The sequence below is a fragment of the Chelonoidis abingdonii genome, chromosome 5 (genome assembly GCF_003597395.2).
Source record: "Chelonoidis abingdonii isolate Lonesome George chromosome 5, CheloAbing_2.0, whole genome shotgun sequence".
Classification (NCBI taxonomy): domain Eukaryota; kingdom Metazoa; phylum Chordata; order Testudines; family Testudinidae; genus Chelonoidis; species Chelonoidis abingdonii.
In genome coordinates, this window is record NC_133773.1 from 44,427,270 (window position 1) to 44,449,459 (window position 22,190).

The 22,190-nt window shown below is 37.3% G+C and overlaps 1 protein-coding gene across 3 annotated transcripts in view; it reads right to left on the minus strand.

The window, feature by feature from the left end:
- Positions 1 to 1,745: 1,745 nt before the first annotated feature.
- The window catches only part of ANKRD50 (ankyrin repeat domain containing 50), a 50,648-nt gene continuing 30,203 nt past the window's right edge, over positions 1,746 to 22,190 (minus strand). For all 3 annotated transcript variants that reach the window (XM_032797080.2, XM_032797081.2, XM_032797083.2), the window contains exons 4-5: positions 8,063 to 11,613; positions 1,746 to 4,501 (exon numbers count right to left, since the gene is read on the minus strand). In XM_032797080.2, coding sequence (XP_032652971.1) covers positions 8,066 to 11,613 — 3,548 coding nt within the window. In that variant the 3' untranslated portion in view covers positions 1,746 to 4,501; positions 8,063 to 8,065. The remainder of the gene's footprint in view (positions 4,502 to 8,062; positions 11,614 to 22,190) is intronic.

The window sequence follows — 22,190 nt, forward strand, 5'->3', positions numbered from 1 at the left end:
CTGCTATTTGGCACTGGTGAAGCCACATCTGGAGTATTACATCCAGTTTTGGGGGCCCCCCGACAGAAAGGATGTGGACAAATTGGAGAAAGTCCAGCCGAGGGCAACAAAAATGATTAGGGGGTTGAGGCACATGATTTATGAGGAGAGGCTGAGGTAACTGGACTTATTTAGTCTGCAGGAGAGAAGAGTCAGGGGGATTTGATTGCAGTCTTCAACTACCTGAAGGGGGTGGAGGGGTTCCAAAGAGGATGGAGTTAGGCCGTTCTCAGTGGTGGCAGATGACATATCAAGCAACAATGGTTTCAAGTTGCAGTGGGGGAGGTCTAGGTTGGGTATTAGGAAACACTATTTTACTGGAAGGGTGGTGAAGCACTGGAATGGGTTACCTAGGGAGGTGGTGGAATCTCCTTCCTTAGTGGTTTTTAAGGCCCAGCTTGACAAAGCCCTGGCTGGGATGATTTAGTTGGGGTTGGTCCTGCTTTGATCAGGGAAGTTAGACTAGATGACCTCCTGAAGTCACTTCCAACCTTAATCTTCTATGATTCTATTATTCTCACTGGGCCTTCAGTTGAAAAGCTTTGCATTAGTTTACTCTGCCAACTAGTCCCAACTGCCTTTTGGAAAAATGCATGCAACTCACAAGCGAAATTGTCCTAAAGAGTGTATAGAAGATTTGAAGCATTAGTTTAATCTGACTTTACATATTCCTCAAGATCAGAGATTAAAAACAGGTGTTCAATAATTTTGTTTAAATATTATGATTATTGGAAGAAAATGTGTGACTGTGGAACATCATAGTCTTTAGAGATTAATTCACAAGAAATACTTTGCTGTCTTTGTGAAAAATAGCCAGTGAACTAATCCAATGCATATGCTGTTATTCCTTGGCATAAAGAGCATACCAAAAGTGGGTCAATGGTTAGAGGAAATCCACAGAAATAGTATACAAAAGGTAAATGAAGAACTTCTTACAGTAACTATGTTTGCCCTTCCGCCCCCCAATCCTACAAAGGACTTTGCTAAGTTTGGATCTATAGTCATTGTTCAGACAGATCCCAAATCACATCTCCAAACTTAACTGCTTGTGGGTGACTTGAAATAAATGTGCAATCACTTGAAGAAAAAAAATGGTTAGTAACTTGTTCTGTAACTGTTATTTGAGATGTGTTGCAGATATTCATTCCATCCTTCTTCCCCTTTATGTTGGCATCTGTTCGGTAAGAAGGAACTGAAGGTGATCCAAGGTGGCTCCGCCCTTTATAACATTGTATAGCAGCATGAGACTGCTGAGGATGCAGATATACCTAATGGGCACCACTTAGGAAAAGAAATCTCTGACTCTAGTGTGCTGGGCATGCATACACCTGAACAAAAATGGACATGGACAATATGTCTCGAAGGACAAGTTACAGAACAGACGAATAACTTTTTTATTCCTGCTAGTTTCAAGGCCTTGAAAGAATGTGAAATATTAAATCTGAAGTCAGTGGAAGCTGCTGAGAACTCAGCATTTTTGAAATATCACGACATAAACAGGTGTCTAAATATGAACTAGGAGCTAAACTTCAGGCATCCAGTTTTGAAAATGTTGGCCTAAAATGCTTATGACCTTTTAAAATCATATTCTAATTTCCATTAGGTTTTATTAGACACTTAACAAATGCTAGTTACGTTTTCCTAATTTTTCAGAACCTTTTCCTGAAATGTCCCAAGAAAAGAAGTTGTAAAATAAAACAGATAGCTGCTGAAAAGCAAATATATTTATTTTGCACTTTCATATACATAGGGTTTTTTGCTTAATATAATACAAGGAATAAAATAATTTTACAATGTGAAATTCATTCAATGTACATTATAGGCTATATACAACCCAATCCAGGAAAAAAAACAAAAAAACCCAAAACAGTTTATCTGCAAACCAAGTTAACTGAACAGATCAGATGGAGGATATTAAGAATAACACACATTTGCATAGCAGAATAATGAGGGAAACAGACGTTTTAAAATCAATGCTAATACTTTCAATACTGATCACAACGAGGACAAAAGGGCATCACTGTACCTCAATACCTTTTTAGGTCTGACAAATTTCAATACTTTTCTCTTTTGAAGACTTTCTCCACAAGTTTATGGTACTGTTACTTTTCACAAGACAGTCCTTTCTCTAGCTTTCTCATCATGAATTTGTGATCACTTCTGGAGATGGTTGTTGGAGAGACTACATGAACTGCGAGGAGGAGGAGATAGCACTAGTCGCATAATGGCTTAAGCATAACAAAATCTGAAACAGAGAAAGATCTGACAGGCTAAATTCTGGTCTGAGTTACAAGTGTGTAACCCCACTGACTTCTGTGTGATTGTAGAGACAGCAGGACATCACCCAACATTTTAAAAGTCCAAACTGAATTGCTTATATTTGGGGGATATTAGTTTTACTTTCTTAGCATGGTACAGACCACATAAGGTGTAGTATTAAAATCACACACAAAACCAATGGGGAATATCTCACACACCCTCATCAAAGTGGATATTTTAAGAGTAGTTCATGCTCTATTCCAAAGCAATACTGAAAAGCTGCAGGAACTGTTATTTTGATTCAGAAAGTAACCTTTCAACAGGTCGTCTTTCAGTTGATTTATATGTGGGGTTTACCCACCAACTGTTTCACATGTACATAGTATTTATACAAAAACTTGAAGCTGTCTGGAAACTGTAGCCCATTGTGAAATGGGCCCTCTGACCCAATGTGCACTTTGTAACAAAACAAAAGAATAAAATTAAATAAATATAATCCCAACAACAATCAAGTAGTAAAAAATGTAAGCCTTCAGGGATATCCTTCTACAGAACAAAACATACACCCAATAAAAAAGAGAAAGTTGTGTTCTTGTACAGTATTGCAAATGCACTATACTTAAGGTTCATAACAAGTTTGCTGAAACTTTCTGGTACTCTCTTTTTACTGAACCATTAACATTCTTAAGGCTATTCTGCAAGAGTTTCATTATGTTTATTTGATAAATATCCCACAGGGACAAGAAATTAAATACTCGAAACATTCACTTCAGAATTATCAATATTGCTATGGTGTAAACTTCTAACATTACGTTTTACTACAGATCATATGCCTATGAAAGATTTTCTTTTTACATTTGATAATGAGTGAATAAGAAGGAGGTGCTTTAATTAAAAAAATCAAATTGAATTATGTTCTGATGACTATTCACCATAGTAGTAAGCTATTAAGATCTTCAGTGACCCGGAATATACAATGTATATGCATCCAAGGGCCATTTATCTAAATTTATAAATACATTACCATCATAACTTTGGATCACATATTCAGGGAATGCACAGAATTGCAATATGAGAAAAACTGAATTCAAGTCTTTAGAGGAAATACTTTAGATAATAAAAGTTAACGTTTTCTACATGAGTCAGACTATGTAATAGTGAATGGTGCAATATATTTTGTAGTTTCAGGTGTTAATCAGTTTTATGACTCATGAGTGATAGTTAGAGTTGTGAATGTTCATCCCTTGTAAATGGAGAAAAATTTCATAGTGGACACTGTTACAAACAATAGACCTGTTTTTGCTTACTTGCACAAATATTACACAGGTGTAAATTCACTTACTTTAATGGAGTTATTCCTGAGTTCTTATGGAGGCATTAGTGAAAGCAGAATCAGGCCTTACATTTTAGCACATTGTATTTAAGCACCTAATATTGATTTTTTTTTTTTAATCATACTAGACTATTTAGTATGGGCTAAGTTTTGCCCGTGGATGCACATGCATAGCTCCTATCGTTTTCAGTGGTAGCCAGTCTGTACATCCAGATATCAAGCTAATTGTAGAAATTAGATTTTATTACAAAAAAATCCCAGAGGTGTGGTGTATGGTTATAATCTTGCATCTCTACCATTGAACGGAGTAGCTTTACAGACAGAACATACAAGTACTGTAAATTCATCAAATACTATTACCAGATTTGTTTTTCTTGAGAGAACTTTTGAAATACACAGGAAAATGACCATACATTACAGCAATGCAAATAGGGTATAAACTGAATGTTTAATTTCTTTTGCCACAGGAAAATAAAATAAATACAAAAAGCACCATCCTCCCATACATAGTTCATTGTGGCACATGCACATTTATCAAGCCTTTTGGAATAGGATATCAAAAATCCTTCCTCTTACAATTTTTCAGATGTTGTCAGGGAAACACAGCATATATTCTGCAATTAAGAAAAAAGTGCTTATTCTGTGTATTATGTACAAAATACACAAAATAAACTTCTGAAGCGCAGAGAGTTACACTGAGAAGGCAGCCTTAAAATTTAGGCACATTACAGTAATTAAGGTAATTGTACTGCAGTAATCACATTCTTAGTTTTCTAGATGGACTACCAAGCATTATATGCTTTCATCCTTGGCAGCTGATTAAACCATTCCAGGCAGAAACTCTTCTGTTCATAGCATCATGGAATTGGCCTAAAAGTGCAAAATTAAAAAGTTAAATTCGGGAATATTCCATATACATACAGTATATAAAGAAAGACAACTATACACAGTTTCTAACTAAAAATATTTAGAAATATGAGTCCTGAAATAAAGATTTTCTTTAAAAACAAAAATATACAATTGCATTCGCTATCCATCTTGGCTCCAATACCTATGGAAACTTTTGAAAATATTGCCCAAAAAATGCAACAAGAGGTGAGAGCTGGAGTTCCATTCCTGGAAATCCTTGGAGATTAGATTGGCAATGAGTTTCTCCATGATGAAGCAATATTTTCTAACACGATCTTCCATAGGTAATTCATTCAAAATAATCAAGATTAATCTGTGAAATATTTTTCAGGGTAGGCACTGAGATGAACTTCAAAAAGTATTCAATCTCTGTTTTGTTGGTTAGTAGATTTTTTTTTTTTTAATTGGGATGTGGCAAAGATATAGAGATGACATCAAAGTAAAAGATACTTTTGAGGCTGCACCATGTAGGTAACTGTCACCACAACAAATGATATGCAAGTTTACATTTAAAACATAATTGTAAAAAAGGATTAAAAAGAATGCAAAAGCTACTCTTTGGTCATATTTCACTTTAACATTATGCAGGTGGGCAGGTGTTAAATTGGAAAAGAGCTAATGAATAGAGTCAACATGTAGTTATAAAATTATACATTGGGTTATTTCCACAAACTTTTCGTATATTTTAAATGCATTTAAGTCAGACAATTCTAAAGACTTAGCAAATTGAATGATTGTATCTATGCTCCTGCACAGTTTTGTTCTGGCGGACTCCTTGACACAGCTTCCACAGTTCCATCATGTTATTTGAATTTCATTTCACTTAATTATTGTTTAAAGACAGTGTTTGGGGTGCTCACATTATAGAAGAGTTATGAAACGAAGAGACTGATTATGCAGCATGTTAACCTTATAAAATATTATATGGAGCAGGAGTAAAATTTTCAAAAACACAAAAGTGCCTTAGCAACCTAAGTCCCATTTTCAAAAAGGACTAGCACACTTTGGAGTCTAAGTCCTGTTGAAAACTAATGAGATTTAGGCTCCTAAGTGACGTAGGAAAATTTTACCCCAAGACATCTACTAGAAACAAGGTGGCAGCAATAGTTGCTATATAATTGAAGATAGTTTACTAAAGATAGTAATACTAAAGTTTTCTATATAGAGGCAAGCTCTGAATGGCCCTTGTCTGAGTCATCATGTTGTTTTAACTGGTTAGCATTAGAGTTGCATCAAACATTTGGGGAAGCAGCTTAGGATTTTGTACAATACTTTGGGTTTCTTCCCTTTACAATAAGCCTCAGGAACTAAACTTGTAGCCTAGGAATAGTAGGAAGGGACACACGTCAGTGAAAATGACTTCTACATTCCAAGGCAGCCTGGGATAAAAACCCTCTTCTTTCTTTTGCTAGAGCAAGATGTATGAATGTCTATCTATCAGATGATTGATACAAAACTAATAAGCAACGGTTCACAAAAAAAATCCTTGTTGACTTGCTGCAAGACTAAGCCAGCTAACAGGAACATTTTTGTTCTAAGAAGGAACGATCTGGTCTGTCAGCATTCTAATATTAATGTAAACAAAGAAAAGCAATATTATGGGAAATAAGCAATGTATACGAAGCTTTTGCATTTCAGGAAGATGCTGCTCCTCTGAAAACTCAAATGTTTATTGGGATCATTATTAATAAAGTTACAATACCTTAACAAAAACTCAAACTTCATCTGGATGTTGCGGGTATAAGGGTTGGATGAGAGTGAATTAACTATTTAACTAATTCCTGGATAATTTCTGTAAAAAAAACTATTGAAAGCTGCAGAATTTCTGGTTGAAAATGTATTATGTAGAGAGTGAGAAACCAAAATTAATTTCATTTGGAGTCTTAAATTATATTTAAGAACTTTTGTATGAATACACAATTCCCACACTCAGAAAACTGGTCCCATAAGCCAATCCTACAATGAGATGCATGGCCATTTAGAATCCCATCTCCTTTAAAAGGGCATTGTTCTGTACTTCTCTCACTGCAGGATATAGGCCACATTAAATATTTCAGTTTAAAGTTGCAGAGAACTTATTCCTGTAACTTGAAATAATATTTTACAGTTTCTTGAAGAGTGTATATTGTGACAGACCCAGACCAGTGGGGTACAAGAGTCTGGTAGAAGGCAAATATATTGGCCACTGGATGAACAATTTTCTGGTCCCTGAGTGACCAGAGCAGGGGCTGCCCTAGAGCAATCAGGAACCTGCTAGAAACAATTAAGACAGGCAAGCTAATCAAGACACCTGGTTTAAAAAAGGACCTCCCATCAGTTAGTAGGTGGGTGTGCAAGGAGCAGGGAGTGAGGTGTGTGCTGCTGGTGGAGTGAAGAGTTCAAGCGTGATCAGGCTTCAGGAGGAAGATCCTGCAGTGAGGATAAAGAAGGTGCTGGGGAAGGCCATGGGGAAGTAATCCAGGGAGCTGTTGCTGTCACGCAGCTGACACAGGGAACATTACAGACAGCTGCTATCCACAGGGCCTTGGGCTGGAACTCTGTGTAGAGGGTGGGCCTGGGTTCCCCCCACCTCCTGACTGAACACAAGAGGAGCTGACCTGGTCTGTGAGAAACACCAGAAGAGAAGGTCTAAATCGGAAAGGGATCTGCCCTTTCCCCGACCCACTAGGTGGGATACAGACTGTGGGGATTGTTCTCCATTTCCCCCATGCTGGCCAGTGACGAGATTAGCTGAGTGGATGGCAGGTTTGAGTCACTAGCAAAAGTGGCCAACCTGAGGGCTGCTGTGAATCTCTGAGGCAAGCAAATCCACCTATAAGCGCAGGACCCACCAAGGCAGAGGAGGAACTTTGTCACAGTATGTAAACAAATGAATTTCAGCGTAGCACTTAAAATATAGCAAGGTATTTTAATGTTAGCCTTTCAGCTGAAAATAATGCTGTGAATTATGTATGTATGAAACATGATACATATTCAGCTACTTATCAAAAGTACTGGAGCAACACCTTGCCTCTAGCTTTATATCAATTTCCAAGGAAGTGTACTGATTATCAAATTGTTTTACGTTGATGTTTTGAAAAACATTTTATAATGTAGAAATCCAATCTGACACTTCACAATTTTGATTAAAAATTCATGATTATTTAAAAAAAATCACACTAGTTATATTTTATTTATTTAAAATGTACATGGGGTTTATTTATTTAAAATGTACATGTACATTTGTCTATGGGTTGTCTACGTGATGCATTACTGTGTACCAGCTCAGATGCAAGTTCTAGCGAATACTAGCATATTATACGCTGTCCATATGGACCCTGCTGGCATGCATTAAAAGCTCCCCAGTGTGCAGTGACATAATTCTATCTGGGACTATGTCAACATGCACTGAGGAATTTTTAGTGTGCGCCAGCAGGGTCTACATGGCCCGTTCAATATAATGTGTGCACTAGAACTTACACCCCAGCTGATGCACACTAATGCACCATGCAGAAAAGCCCTATGTGATGATAAGCGGTTTACCTATTACAGTGGTGTTTCCTTCTTGTAGTTGAAGCTTGGGTCAGCTCCCTCAAGCTGAAGTTTTAAGGCTTGCTTAAGGCTTAGTTCTGTCTCTGCAGGAGGATAGCCTTCCAAAACTTCCTGAAGTCCTCTCTCCTGTCCTGTTCGTGGGACGGAAACCCTACCAAGAAAAACCTGATTGCTCTGAAGATGATAATTTGGGTTTGTCATTATTCCATTTCGCTTCTTCTGTTCCCCACTCTGTTGGTGAATTAGGAACTGTTGCTGAGGTCGACAAACTTCTTGCTGAGATGGAGGGACCAAAATTTTGCACTGTGGCTCTGCTGGCATTGATTTAAGTGGCACACTGGTTCCAGATTTGGCAACAGGTATTCGTTTATCAAACTGAGTCATTTCATATTCTAAAACTTGTGGTTGAGAGGAGCTGCTCTGCTTGATTTTTTTCCCAGCAGATCCAGATTTGCTGGAGTTTTCTGTTTTCCCCCCTTTGTTTGCTTTAGTTGATTTCAAACTAGGTTTTACTTGGCCCCATTCAAATTCACTACTTGGTGAATTATGATTCTGACTTAAGGAATGAGTTGTGGAAGAAGGAGAAACAATGGACTGCCTGCTTCTGCTGCGAGGCAGTGAATGCTGCTGTATTTGTTCGGTAAATGACATAGTATGGAAACTATCAATAGGCACTGTCTGGGCAGTTGCTGTAGATGACGTAGTACACAGAGAAGAGTTTTTGGAACTTTTCAGAGAGTTGTTTGATAAAGACGACTTCTGGCGGTCCACTGTAGAATCTGGAGATTCTGAGGGAGAACTAAAAGCATGAGCAGGCCCATTAGACAAACCACGCATAGTAGGCTGCATATCTCCTCCACCAGTGCTCCCTGAACTATTTGATTTTATTGTTAATGACTGCAGTTTTGAAGAGACTGACTGCAAGGGTTTTTGCTCCATTGTGTGGACTGGTGATGGAGTGCAGCCATTTAGACTAGATGCACCATATTTTTCCAGTAATTTAATAATCTGAGAATGTCCATTTTTTGCTGCAACACGCATAGCAGTACGTCCAAATTGATCTGCATGATTTGGATCAGCGCCATGCTCCAGTAATATCTGCACAACATCAATGTGTCCTTCTTGTGCTGCAATGCAGAGTGCAGTAGCACCTTGATTACAGGTGTGGTCAACTAAGGCTCCATGCTCAATCAAAAGCCGAACTACTTTCACATGGCCTTGCCAAGCAGCAGACTGCAAAGCGGATCGCTTCTCATTGTCTGCAGCATTCACATCAGCATGGTATGTTATCAGTATCTGCACCATCTCCAAATGGCCCTGCCAGCAGGAAACATGGAGTGCTGTCCGTCCTTCTGCATCGCTTGCTTCTACGTTTGCACCATTTTCTAAAAAATACTCGGCCATTGTAAGCTGGTTTTCTAATGCCAAGATGTAAAGTGTTGGCCGGCCATCAGCATCTTTGTAGTTTACATCTGCTCCATGGCTGAAAAGTAGTTCAACTATATCTCTATGACCTTCTAAAGCAGCAACTCGGAGAGAATTTCTCCCATCGTAGCCTCTCTGATCAATGTTAGATTTATTTTCCAGTAATATCTGTACACAATCATAGTGACCTTCTTGTGCAGCCAGTATGAAAGGTATACGTCCATCATTATCAATTTCATTTGTTCTGGCACCTTGTTCTATAAGTGCTTCACATATCAACCTGTGACCTTCAAAAGCTGCCATGTGCAAAGGTGTCCATCCTGCATCATCTCTATGATTTTCATCTAGACCTCTGTCCAGCAGAGTCCGCACTACTTCAACATTACCTTGGGCAGAGGCTATACTAAGAACTGTTCGTCCTTCACTATCAATGCTGTCCACAGCAGCACCCCAAAATAAAAGAGTATTTACAACTGAAGCATGGCCCATAGAGGCTGCTGCCAGAAGGGGTGTACGACCATTATTGTCAGTGTGATCCACATCAGCTCCTCCTTCTAGAAGTAAGTCAACTACATCTACATGCCCTTCGTAGGCAGCTACCAGTAGTGGAGTCATACCATCTTTGTCACAATGATCTACTTCAGCACCACGATCAATTAAAAGGCTAACCACTGAAGCATGCCCCTTACTAGCAGGTACACAAAGTGCAGCAACAGACAGAGCAGTCCTTCCATCCACATCCTCATGATTTACCTCTGCACCATGGTCAAGGAGGTGCTCCACAATCTCTTTATGTCCCATGTATGCTGCTGCAATCAAAGCCGTTCTACCTTCATTATCAGCTTTGTTGACTTCAGCTCCATGTTGTAGCAGATTCAGCACTATATCTTCATGTCCTCCCCATGCCGCTGCTCTCAAGGCTGTTCGACTGTCAGCATCTGCACAATCCACTTTGACTCCAGCATAAAGGAGTGCAGAAACCACCTCGGTGTGTCCACCCCAAGCTGCAGATCGTAGTGCTGTCCAGCCATCATGATCAGTGTGATTTACATTAGCCCCACATCCAATCAAACAATTGACAACCTTGGTATGTCCTTGTCGAGCAGCTAAAGTAAGTGCTGTCTGCCCATGAGTATCTTCTATTTCTAAATCTGCTCCTCTAGAAACAAGTAAGTTAACAACATCAAGATTGCCACTATATGCAGCATTAGCTAACAATGTTCTCCCATTTGAATCACACTGATTTACTGATGCTCCATTATCTAACAGGGTCCGAATGGAATCTTCTCTTTCCAGAGCTTGTCGTACAATGCAAGATGTACGGTCATCTTCACTGTTGACATGAGCACCAGCTTTTACTAGCAGCTGTAATACTTCCTGCTCTTTTGGGATTAAAGTGGACAAAGAGTCTTTGACTGGTGTGCCATTCCATATCATCCACAAAGCCAACTCAGAAGTCTCTAACTGCAAATTTGAGTTAATTAGATGCAATGCAAATTCTTGGGCCTCTAATGGTGTCAAATCCTTTGCTCGACAAGTGTAACTCATTGCTAACATTCTGTGTCCCTCTGCTGCATTACATAAATATTTCTGTGTACAGTGCTTTACATCCAGCAACCATTCTGCAAAACTGTAATGAAACAAAATTTTAGTATTTCCGAGCCCATCAACAAGAACTTTTGACAGAACATCTAGTTTGCGTTGAAAGTCTTCCATAGTCAATGTCATGTTTTTGGTCCACACTGCATGATATAATTCTGTTGTAGTCAATGGCCTACAAGCTGCAAGAATTACATTCAGAATGGGCTGGACCTTTGCAAACTGTTTTCTTACAAAAAGCCTCTGACAAAGCCAGAGATATAGGCCATTTAGTGTTCCAGGAATGTCACGGATCTCTCTTAGCATGATAAAATTTTCCACAACTCCATCTAGGACACGTTCTAGATATAAAAAGCAACCACTGCTTTTGATGTGAAGCTGGTTTAGCATTTCTGCAGTTTCTTTTGTGAGATGTTGTCTCAGTGCTTCTTCTTGATCTAAACGATGGAGAATATACTGCTGCACATCTTTCACGATATATGCCTTTCGGAGATCATCTAGGCTTATTTTTCGAAAACCTATTTAAAAAGAGAAAAGATAAAGGTCAACGAACAATTCTGCAGTTTAGTTTTCTACTAGTTTTGGTTGTTCAATATTACAAAAGAAAAAGAAGGCTTTTGGACAGGAAGTTTGGGAAACAGGAGAAATGATCTATGTATCAACACAGCATATCTGAAATTCAGTGACAAATAGCTAATAGTAGCTGAGAACTGTGCTATAATATATAAAGCTGCATAATTTTTCAAATTCAACAAAAAAAAGAGAAATGTACATTAATGAACAAAACTGAACTGGACCATGGGACAGGGATTGTAACACTGTCAGACAATGCCAAGCACACTGACAGCACATAAATAAATAATTAGAAGTAGTAAAAAACTGATCTGCACCCTGAACGTATCCCATTCTATATTAGGAATATGAGAAATTTAGAAACAGTTGTTTGTGTTTGTTTGTTTGATGGACCATCTAGCCCAACAGTTTAGCCTTTTTATTTTGGTTCATCTTAACTCCACTCTCTGCTTTTTAAGAACTCTTTTTAATTCATTTGAGAGTTGAACTCTAATCTTGGCTTCACAATCATCTACACAATAATTTTAATATATTTATTATCCTTTGTGTGACAGAATTCTGCCCAAATTTCCATTTACTCAAACTTTCTTAACTTTCAGATTATGACATTTAATTTTCAACCTCTTAGAAGTCTATAATTAATAGTGATTAATCTCTTTCAAAATTTGGGGACTTTCTATTAGGTTGGCTTGAGGCTGCTTTTTGAACAAGAAAGACTTTGTTTAGTTTAGATTCTTTAGACCTGTTCACTTCCCCTCCCCTCCCCTAACCTACACTGAAAGCAAAAAACTGTGACACCACAATGACTTAAGCAAATGAGTAGACCTACTAAAGTCAAGGGGTACTCAGAGTATACAAAAGTCAACAGATACAATGATGAATTCACATTATATGAGGATGATGAAATAGTTTCCAGTTCCCTAACTGAGGAGGATGTTACACTTCATTTACCAAGGATAATCATTTAAAAATCAGTAGGACTGGATAATTTGCACTCAAGAGTCCTAAAAAGAGTTGGCCGAGGAAATTTCTGGCCCACTGATATTTTTAATAAATCTTGGTGTAATATGCCAATATTAAAAAAGATAAGCATGATGACCCAGATTATAATAAACCTGATTTCATTCTTTGATGAAATTACAAATGTAGCTGATAAAGGTAACTGCGTAGATATAATATGCATACATTTTTGATTTAGCACCACACAAAACATTATGATTAAAATAAAATAAGTACTCTGGAGTACTGACAGAGCACATGTGAAATAGATTAAAAACTAGCCATTTGACAGATATCAAAAAATTGTCGTCAATGGGGAATCATCATCAAATGAAGTGTTTCTAGTGGGGTTCTACAGGGATCAATACTAAGCCCAATCCTATTCAACATTTTCAGCAATGATCTGAACGTAAATCTAACATCAGTGTTGATAAAATTTGCAGATGACAGACTGGTGGATTGTTAAGTAATGATATCAGTCATACAGAGTGATTGAATCACTTGGTAACTTGGGCCCATTCAGAGAAAATATACGTGAAAAAGATATCCCTTGAGCAATACAAGATACATTGTCCTAAGCACTGTTCACACCACTGCTATGTTGGCAGGAGAGCATCTCCCACTGATATAACTTCCGCCTCTCGCAGAGGTGGAGTAATTATGCATCTTCACCACATGCACTACAGCTGTGCCAATATAGCGCTGTAATATAGACTTTCCCTGAGAGACTTAAATCTGTTTAATTAATCAAAAGAAGAATGAGGGGTGACTCAATTACAGTCCGAAAGTACCAAGTTCTAAAGGGCTCTTTAATCTAGTGGATGAAGGCATGACAAGAATCAATGGCAGTAAACTGAAGCCAAACAAATTTCAATTAGAAATCACATCTTTTAATTTTATTTTATTTTTAAAAACAGTGATAGCGATAACCATTGAAACAAACTACTATGGGATTCCCCACCTTTTGATATCTTCAGATCAAGATGATGTCTTTTTGGAAGATATGATTTAGTCAAAAAACAAATTAGTGAGCTCATACTGGGTGAAATTTAATGGTCTATGATATACAGCAGGTCAGATGAGGCCTTAAAAACTCTATGAATCTATGACTATTCTTGTGTTTAAATCTTTGCAGGCCCAGGAAATCTGACATGACGACCTGTGTGTAAGTGTAAAAGTACAAGTAGGATCTAAAAAAGTACCTAACAATATTATAACTTATTTATCTTCCTCATTTAAAACATAGTAAGCTGTTTGCCTTTTTAAAAATTGCTAAAAACTGGGGTGAGGATTTCAGTACTTCCCCACTATTCTGTATTACCTAAATAACCTTGCTCTTTAAAGTGCTGACTGATTTCTGTATCTAGCAAAAATAAAATTTCAACACAAGTACTAAAAACCTCTATAAAAAGGATGACTAATCTGAATCTTAAATTGTCCAGGCAGGTAAGAACAATTATAATTACTAGTATTGCCCTCTGAAAATTAAAATTTTAATATACTCTAACGCTGAGAGTTGAATACACTGTACATTTCAGAAAGAATTAAGCATACCATTTTAATATTTTACTCAACTCTTGTTTGAAATTAATGCAGCTATTTCAATTTGGAACAACATTACAGTTATATACTGTAGAAAAAGATAATTCCCTCACATTAGAGGAAATTATGGTTAACAACAAATGCATAATGATGGAGAATTTCCAAGTTAAAAATAAATATAATTTACTGCTGGTAGTGTGATCACCTTAATCTTCTTTAACAGCCTTCAAAATATTGAAAGTGAACACTGTCAGAGATATATTTAACTATCTTTTTAATCCTGTAACTTGTACAGTATATGATTCTGCAAATGAAGGTTGTAATGTAGATCAATTTCCAACTTCTTCAGTAGTATAACAAACCAGGCTTCCTCAATGTCATGTCGTCCCTTTGTTTTCTACTCTGTTCTTAAGAGGAAGAAGGGAAATCATTATACATACAAGAATGCTATACTTGGAAATGTGTTAAAACTGGACTCTTGGAAGTTTTAGTAGGCTGCCAATTCCCAGAACATAGCAGATGCATAGAACGTAGTGTATAAAAAAAATTCAGTTACATGTAGCACACAACTGGTCTCTGTCATTTGAAACATCAGTCTTGACGGTGCCAAGTTTTGTATTTGCCACAGATCATTTTTTTCTAACAATAAAACATAACAATGCTTGCATACCACTTTTCTGGAAGCTACAGAACTCTAAGGAACTCTAGAAGTCACAAAAACAGCAATTTAAGTTGCTGAGTAAAAAATAAAAAATAGTTTAGGCCACAATTGTACCTCACCATTCCAGTGACAGACAGTAACCTCATCCATCCACAATAACAACATGCACACATTTTATAGAGTCAGCTAATCTGCCTTAAAAACTTTTTTTTGAAAACCAAAAGTGGTCATCAAACCGCAAATTGTCTTGGGGGAGAAGCAATCCTGTGGTAACCAGTTCAATCCAGTTTTGACCATTATTCCACAGAGCTAATAGTTTGAAGAAATACAATTAAAAATGGCATTGTTTGGATCTATGTTTGTGTTTAACATGACTTCCAGATCTAAATACTCAGTTGACAAATTTTGTTCTAGCTGCAAATTCAACCAGGATTCTAAGACTTAAGATGAATTCTCCCCTTTTCAAGCACCCTCACTAAAGTTTCTGCATCCCATATTAGGCCCTCTGTGGTACCTATGCAACCCCAATTACCTTCATTGGGGCTGCATAAATAATGCTGACTAGAGTTCAGTGAACAAGTCTGTTAATGTTGCTGAAGAAAAATGTGGTCTAGCTTAGGGATCCAGTTTCATTCCTTTTGGAGCTTAGGACTGGACCTAACTACACACACTGACATGAGATGCGGCTGTTTCTAGAGTGGAGGGTGGGAGCAAGCCAGCACACAGCATGCATCATCACAGTGCTATAGTGAGGGACGGATACTCTGGCTCAAGTAATCAGACTAAAACCTTGTTAAAGGAAACACAATATCTTTCACCTCCAAAAAAAGAAGCAGAAAGGATCCTCCCACTTCCACCACATTTTTTTTAAAGTGTCATATGAAGGCAGACAGCAGAATACTTAAATTAATGGCCCTGAAAGAATGATGGACTGAGCTGTCTCTGTCAGGATCTTAACCCCATACTTCCATAGACATATAGGTATTTTAAATTGAAACTCAGACTGTGTCATCCTCTTTATCATGTATAAATGCCATTCTGAAAAATAACTGAAAAAAGTTAGAGTTCAAAGCCAGGAGAAACCACCAGATCATCTAGTCTGACCTCCTAACATCACAGGACACCACCACCACCCAGCATCCACACACTAAAACTAACAACCAAAATTAGGCCAAAGTATTACAGCCAACAGGAAACTAGACTATTATATGTCACAGGCAGAGAACAGGAAGGACAGCGGTGCAACGAGTGTCAGAGCCTCCTGCAATGGCAGCAAAATGATTAAATTAAATATGCCCAGATAATCCCAGCAAGTGACAAGCACTCCATGATGCAGAGGAAGGTGAAAAAATCCTATAGTCACAGCCAATTTGACTTGTGGGAGAATTCCTTCCCAACCCTACATATGGAAATCAGTTAGACCTCAGCATGAAAGCAAGAACATGCAACTGAGAGAACACACTTGGAGCCACCTCAGAACACTGATCCACCCCATCCAGTGTCCCATCTCCAGCCATGGACATCTCTGATGCTTCAGAGGAAAAAGAAAATAAAACCCACCAGAATACATGCGGGGGTGAGGGGAAGAAGAGGAAATCCCTTCTTGACCCCTACAGGCGACCAGCTGAAGCTTTGAAGTATGAGCTTTTTGTAACACAAGACATAAAGCAGAAGGGACCACCATCATCATGAGCCACCCCATCATACAATCCCATTCATAATTTGTTCAGCTCTCTGAAAACTAATTATGTTGCTTGCCCCCCAACTTCTACTGGGAGGCTGTTTCAGAACCTGACTCCTCTGATCGTCAGACAATTTCTTGTCATTTCCATCATGAATTTGCTCACAGCCAATTCATATCCATTTGCTTCCTGTGCCAACAGTAAGCTTTAATTTAAGTAGCTCTTCCCCCCTCCTTGCCCTGGTGTTTACCTCCCTCAAATGTCTTTATAAAGCACAATCATATCCACTCTCAGCATTCTTTTTGCTGAGCTCTTCTCGTCTTGTCTCAAACTACATGCTCTCCATTTCCCTTTGTAATAAGCTTTATACACAAAAAATTAGAATTACAAGAATTGAGATTCTAAAATTTCCATTGCTACCTCAGACTGAAGGACTAAATTAAACAAAGTTGTGATATTTTCTAAACATTTATCTAAAAGGAAGGCATTTTACATGTCTAAACAAAAATCCTACAAAACTTGCTTTCCAACCACACCAGACAAAATAAGCCACTTTCATTAGGCTGTCATGGATGAAAAGCATTAAAACATTATGAAAAAGCTCATTTTGTTTCAGATACACTCCCATTACCTTCTTAAGCTCAGCAAAACAGGAGAGCAGCAGACACAACTTACGGTCCCACGACCCTGCTTTTGCATTGTTCAGCTTTTTCTTACAACACATAATTTTCTGTCCAATATGGACTTCCCTGATTTAGTAAGTTCTCTGGCAGCTCTGTAAACAGTTCAGTTACAAATGTAACTCTTGGCATCCAACTGAGGTCTTGGGTCATTCAAAAAAAAAAAAAAAAAGGGGGGAGGGGGGTCTTTGCTATAGAGATACTTTGAGAGTAAAAGGACCCCTTTTGAACCTTAGTACAACAAATATTTGTTCTGAACAAATTGTGTTAAATACCCTATTTTTTCCTCTCAAACATTTATCTTAATCATTTTATTAAATCAAATTTAAACCAAACATATATGTGTGTGTATGTATCTCTCGCTCTCTCTCTATATACACACACATATATATATATATATATTTCTTTCACTTAACTGAAAGCATTTTAAATATTTATGATGAAAGAGAAATACAATATTTTAGCTATGAATAATTTACATTGCTGATCTAACAAGGATTTCAGTTAGGGATTTATATGAACTTTTACGCATAACCTCCTCATAAGGAGCTGTGTGATTCATAGAATATCATCCACCTGAAAACTGAAAAAACGCATTTCACTTTTTTTAACTATGTGCAGCACACTGTACATTCCATCACACTCTGACACACCTGCAATATCAAAATATGACAATGAGTTAGAGCAGCCTCAACTTTGAATTTTGTTGCTTTCATAACCCTGCGTCACTGCATAAATATTTATTTATTCCTTAAAACTTCATAAGGAGAACACAGGCTCTTTACAACATCTTACCTCCCCCAACCTGTAAGAACTATTAATTGCTTGCATAAAATAATATTAGGGAGTTTTTACAAATGCATACAGAACTTCATGTTAGTTAATATATTATATTCCATATCAATCTGTGCAATGTTAATCAGAGAAGTGCAAGAAGAGGAGGGGAACATCCAATAGCTAATTAAAAATCTACCCACTGGCAGGCACTGTCCCCAATTTTAGCCTCCAAGCCTTTAAGTAAAAGTTTAAAAATTTTAGTATGAGTACGAAAACTTCACAATTATATAGATATGAGACAAAAGATGTCTTCTAATCAAACTGTATAATTTCACACAGTGAATCCACTACTTGTGAAGCCTTTTCTATAACATGAAAACTATTAAAAAAGTATTTCTTTAACCTCTAACACAAACTGTAGGATAATACAGATTTCCTTCTCATTAAGGAATTTCTCTTGATATCTACATAGTAAGACGGTAATATTGGGTGTCATTCCAAACCTATACTGTCTGCAGAGTCAGTATCAAGCGATGGAAGCATAGATGAGGGCTCTTTTTATTCATATCACCATCTTCAGTCATTAGTGGTCTGTTACCATCCAACTTTTATGTTTACACCCATTTTGATTTTATAAATTACACCAGCGAGACAGCAAGAAGACAGCAAGCATCTATGCCCATGACGAGTCCTAGACCATCATGATAGCAGTGCAATTGCCACACTTATTCTATAGCTAATTTTGCATGCAACAGTTTTATTGATTGTATGAGAAAGTCTGCACAGATGGAGAATTACTTGGCTCAACTGCCACAGTTCTTCAAAACAATGCACACAACACAATAACTCAAAACACATAGAGCACCTCACTGCAGCACCTACCCATCATTTGCTCACCTGTACAAATCCACACAACTCTCCCACTACAACACAACCCAGGCACCAGTCAACACAACCACCCACACAACACAATCAGCAAACATAACCCCAAACATCACTCAGAAGCCTAGAACGGCTGTTGAGTAAGTGTGAAGCAATGAAAACAGCTACAAGCATGGCTGAGAGTTATTTTTGTTTAGAAAAGCACCAGGTTCAACCACCATTGAGATTCATGGCCTGTTACCATCTAATTTTTTTACTTCTCAGGCTTTTTAAAAAAATAACCAAAAACAGGAATTTAGGAGTTACATCTGTGCAATAGCATGGGCTTTCAGTTGCTTTTATCAATTTTCTTTTTGATGTGGATGACTGAAAGAGGAAATCTCAGCTCCACAAGGGACAATCGATTTTATTAGTAGAATTTAGGAGTAAGATAGACAAAGTAGTTAAGAGTCAGAAACAAGTTGAAATTTTGAACTTCAGTAAAACCCGACTATAATTTTTACCATAATTCTCCTTAATTGCTAAGCACCTTTTCATTTCCTAATTTTAGCCAGGATCACAACTGGAAGGACTAAAATACTGGAAGACAGGCTTTTCTCAACATCCTACCCAACCAGAACCAGGAAGTAGCAGAAAATGTATTAGAAAGACTGTGCTCCCTAGATTTCTAGCCCAGAAGATGTTCAGATAAACTTCAGAATTTTTTAATGATGATCCAAACATCTGAACCAAATGCTGGATAAACTGAAGAGCTAACAATCTTGCAGTATTCCAGGGGAGGCAGAAACTTTGCATGAACCACAGCAGTGGAGAGGAAGGGGTGGATTCAGATGTGTTTTAGAAAGAGAAGGCTGCAGAGATGTTTGGGCCACTAACTGCGCCTTAGATACCAAGGATCTTAGCTCCTCCCTCTGATCTTATGGAAGCGTCTCAATGCATGGCAACATCTTGCCCAGTTCAAATCTCTGTCGTTTAAGAATACTGCCCAGTAATTGTAAATACGTATCTGGAGACCAGCTGAGGAACAGATCTTCCTGCCAAATAAATCAAGCTTTTTAGGTTTCTTTCTTCCCTAGGAGTCATCTTGGGAGGCCTCTGTTGCTTGGATCTTTCACGTTAGTAACATTACTTGTAAAATTAATTCCATTCAAATTCCATGAAATTTAATACTTTGCCATTTACACTGTTGTAAATTTTCTAAAAAATAAAAATCATATTCCCAAGGCCCTAGCTATAAAACATGCTTTCCAATCTTCTACTCTTTCTTGCATCTCTTCTCTGAAACTTCTCCAATGTATTACCAACCTTCTTGAATTGTGGACACCAGAACTCGACACAGTATTCCAGAAGCAGTTACACCAGCGCCACATACAGATGTTAAAAACCCTCTCTACACCTACTTGAGATTCCCCTGCTTATGCATCCAAGGATTGCATTGGCCTTTTTGGCCACAGTGTTGCACTAAGAGCTCATGGTCAGCTAATTAATCACAATGACTCCCAAATCTTTTTCAGTATCACTGCTTCCCAAGTGAGTCTCCCTATTCTGTAAACTGGCTTACGTTATTTTTTTTCTAGATGTAAAACTTTATACTTGGCTGAATTAAAACATATTATTGATTGCTTCTGCTCAGCTTACCAAGTGATCCAGACACTATGTATCAGTGAGCTGTCCTCATTATTATTTACCATTCCCCCAATTTTTGTCTCATCTGCAAACTTTATCAGTAATGATTTTATGTTCTCTTTCAGGTCATTAATAAAAATATTGAACAGTATAGGGCCAAGAACCAATCCACACAAGACCCAGCTAGAAACACCTGCTCAGTGATGATTCCCCAATTATATTCAGAATTATCAGCCAACGTTTAATTAATTAACTGTGTGTCATGTCAATTTTGTATCATTTTCATTCTTTAAGCAAACTATTAAGTGGTACCGAGTCAAATGCCATACAGAAGTCTATTACATCAACACCATTACCATTATCAACCAAACTTATAATCTCAAAGAAATAAAGTCAGACATAATCTATTTTCCATAAACCCATGTTAATAGGCAATAATAATTATATTATACTCCTCTAATTCTTTATTAATTGAGTCTTGTATCAGCCATTCCATTATCTCACCCTGGATCAATGTCAGACTAACAGGCTTATCACTACCTGGTTCATCCCATTTACCTTTTAAAATATTAGTACAACATTAGCTGTGAAACCTCCCCAGTGTTCCATAAGTTACTGAAAATCAAAATCAAAGCTCTAGAGAGCTTCTTGGCTAACTTCTTTGACACTTCTGAATTCAAGTTATTTGAAGCAGCTGATTTTAAAATGTCTAACTTTAGTAGCTGCTGTTTAACATCCTGGGATGGAAAAAAGTGTTTCATTATCATCAGATGCCATGAATACATCATCTGTTCCTTCACCCTCAAATACAGAACAGACATATTTATTAAACACTTCTGCCTCCTATGCATTATTATTGATAATTCTACCATTTCTATCTAGTTATGGGCCAATACCATGGTTAGGATTCTTTTTGGTCCTAATGTATTTAAAAAACTTGTTCTTATTGTTCTTAACTCTAGCCAAAGATTTCTCCTTGAGTCAGTTTTCTAAAATTCCAAGCTTTCTAATAATTTCTAAATGATTTTATGTATTCTAATTTATAAAACCCAGAACCTCAATGGTACTGGAGTTTGGGAGAGATGGAGGAGAGGGAACAGAGGACTGTCATTATTTGAGCCATTTCGACAATATACATATAGAAACAGGGTCCACATTTCTTTGACTTCATATAATTGCTCTTCATGACAATAAGTTATTCTTTCTTTGTCTGCTAACTTAGAAAGGTCTGAAAACCATTACGCTATTCTGAATATAATATGTGTTTGTTATCTAACAAATAATGTTAACAAAAAGCCAATTTGTATTTTAAAAAAGTGTTGATCTTAATACTGGAAAAAAAATGTTTTATCTAGTAAAACATGAATAATTATGCTATAGTTATCTTCCAACTGTCACAACTGTGATCTAAATGTAGGGATAGTCGTTTTCTAACTGTAGTCTAAAAACAAAAATTGAGTAAATACATATCTAAAAATATGGCCCTTTAAAACAACAGTTAGCAACTTATTTCTAAGCAGAAATATTCAAAAATTAAATGGCAAAGTAAAAGGTTACGAAAAGTAAATTTTAAATATGGGTAAGTATCGGCTTCTCAATGCTAAGTATCTTTAAATAAAACTGCTTTGTTTTAAAGTACCTAAAGCTATTAAGTCTATTAAGTAGCTGAAAAC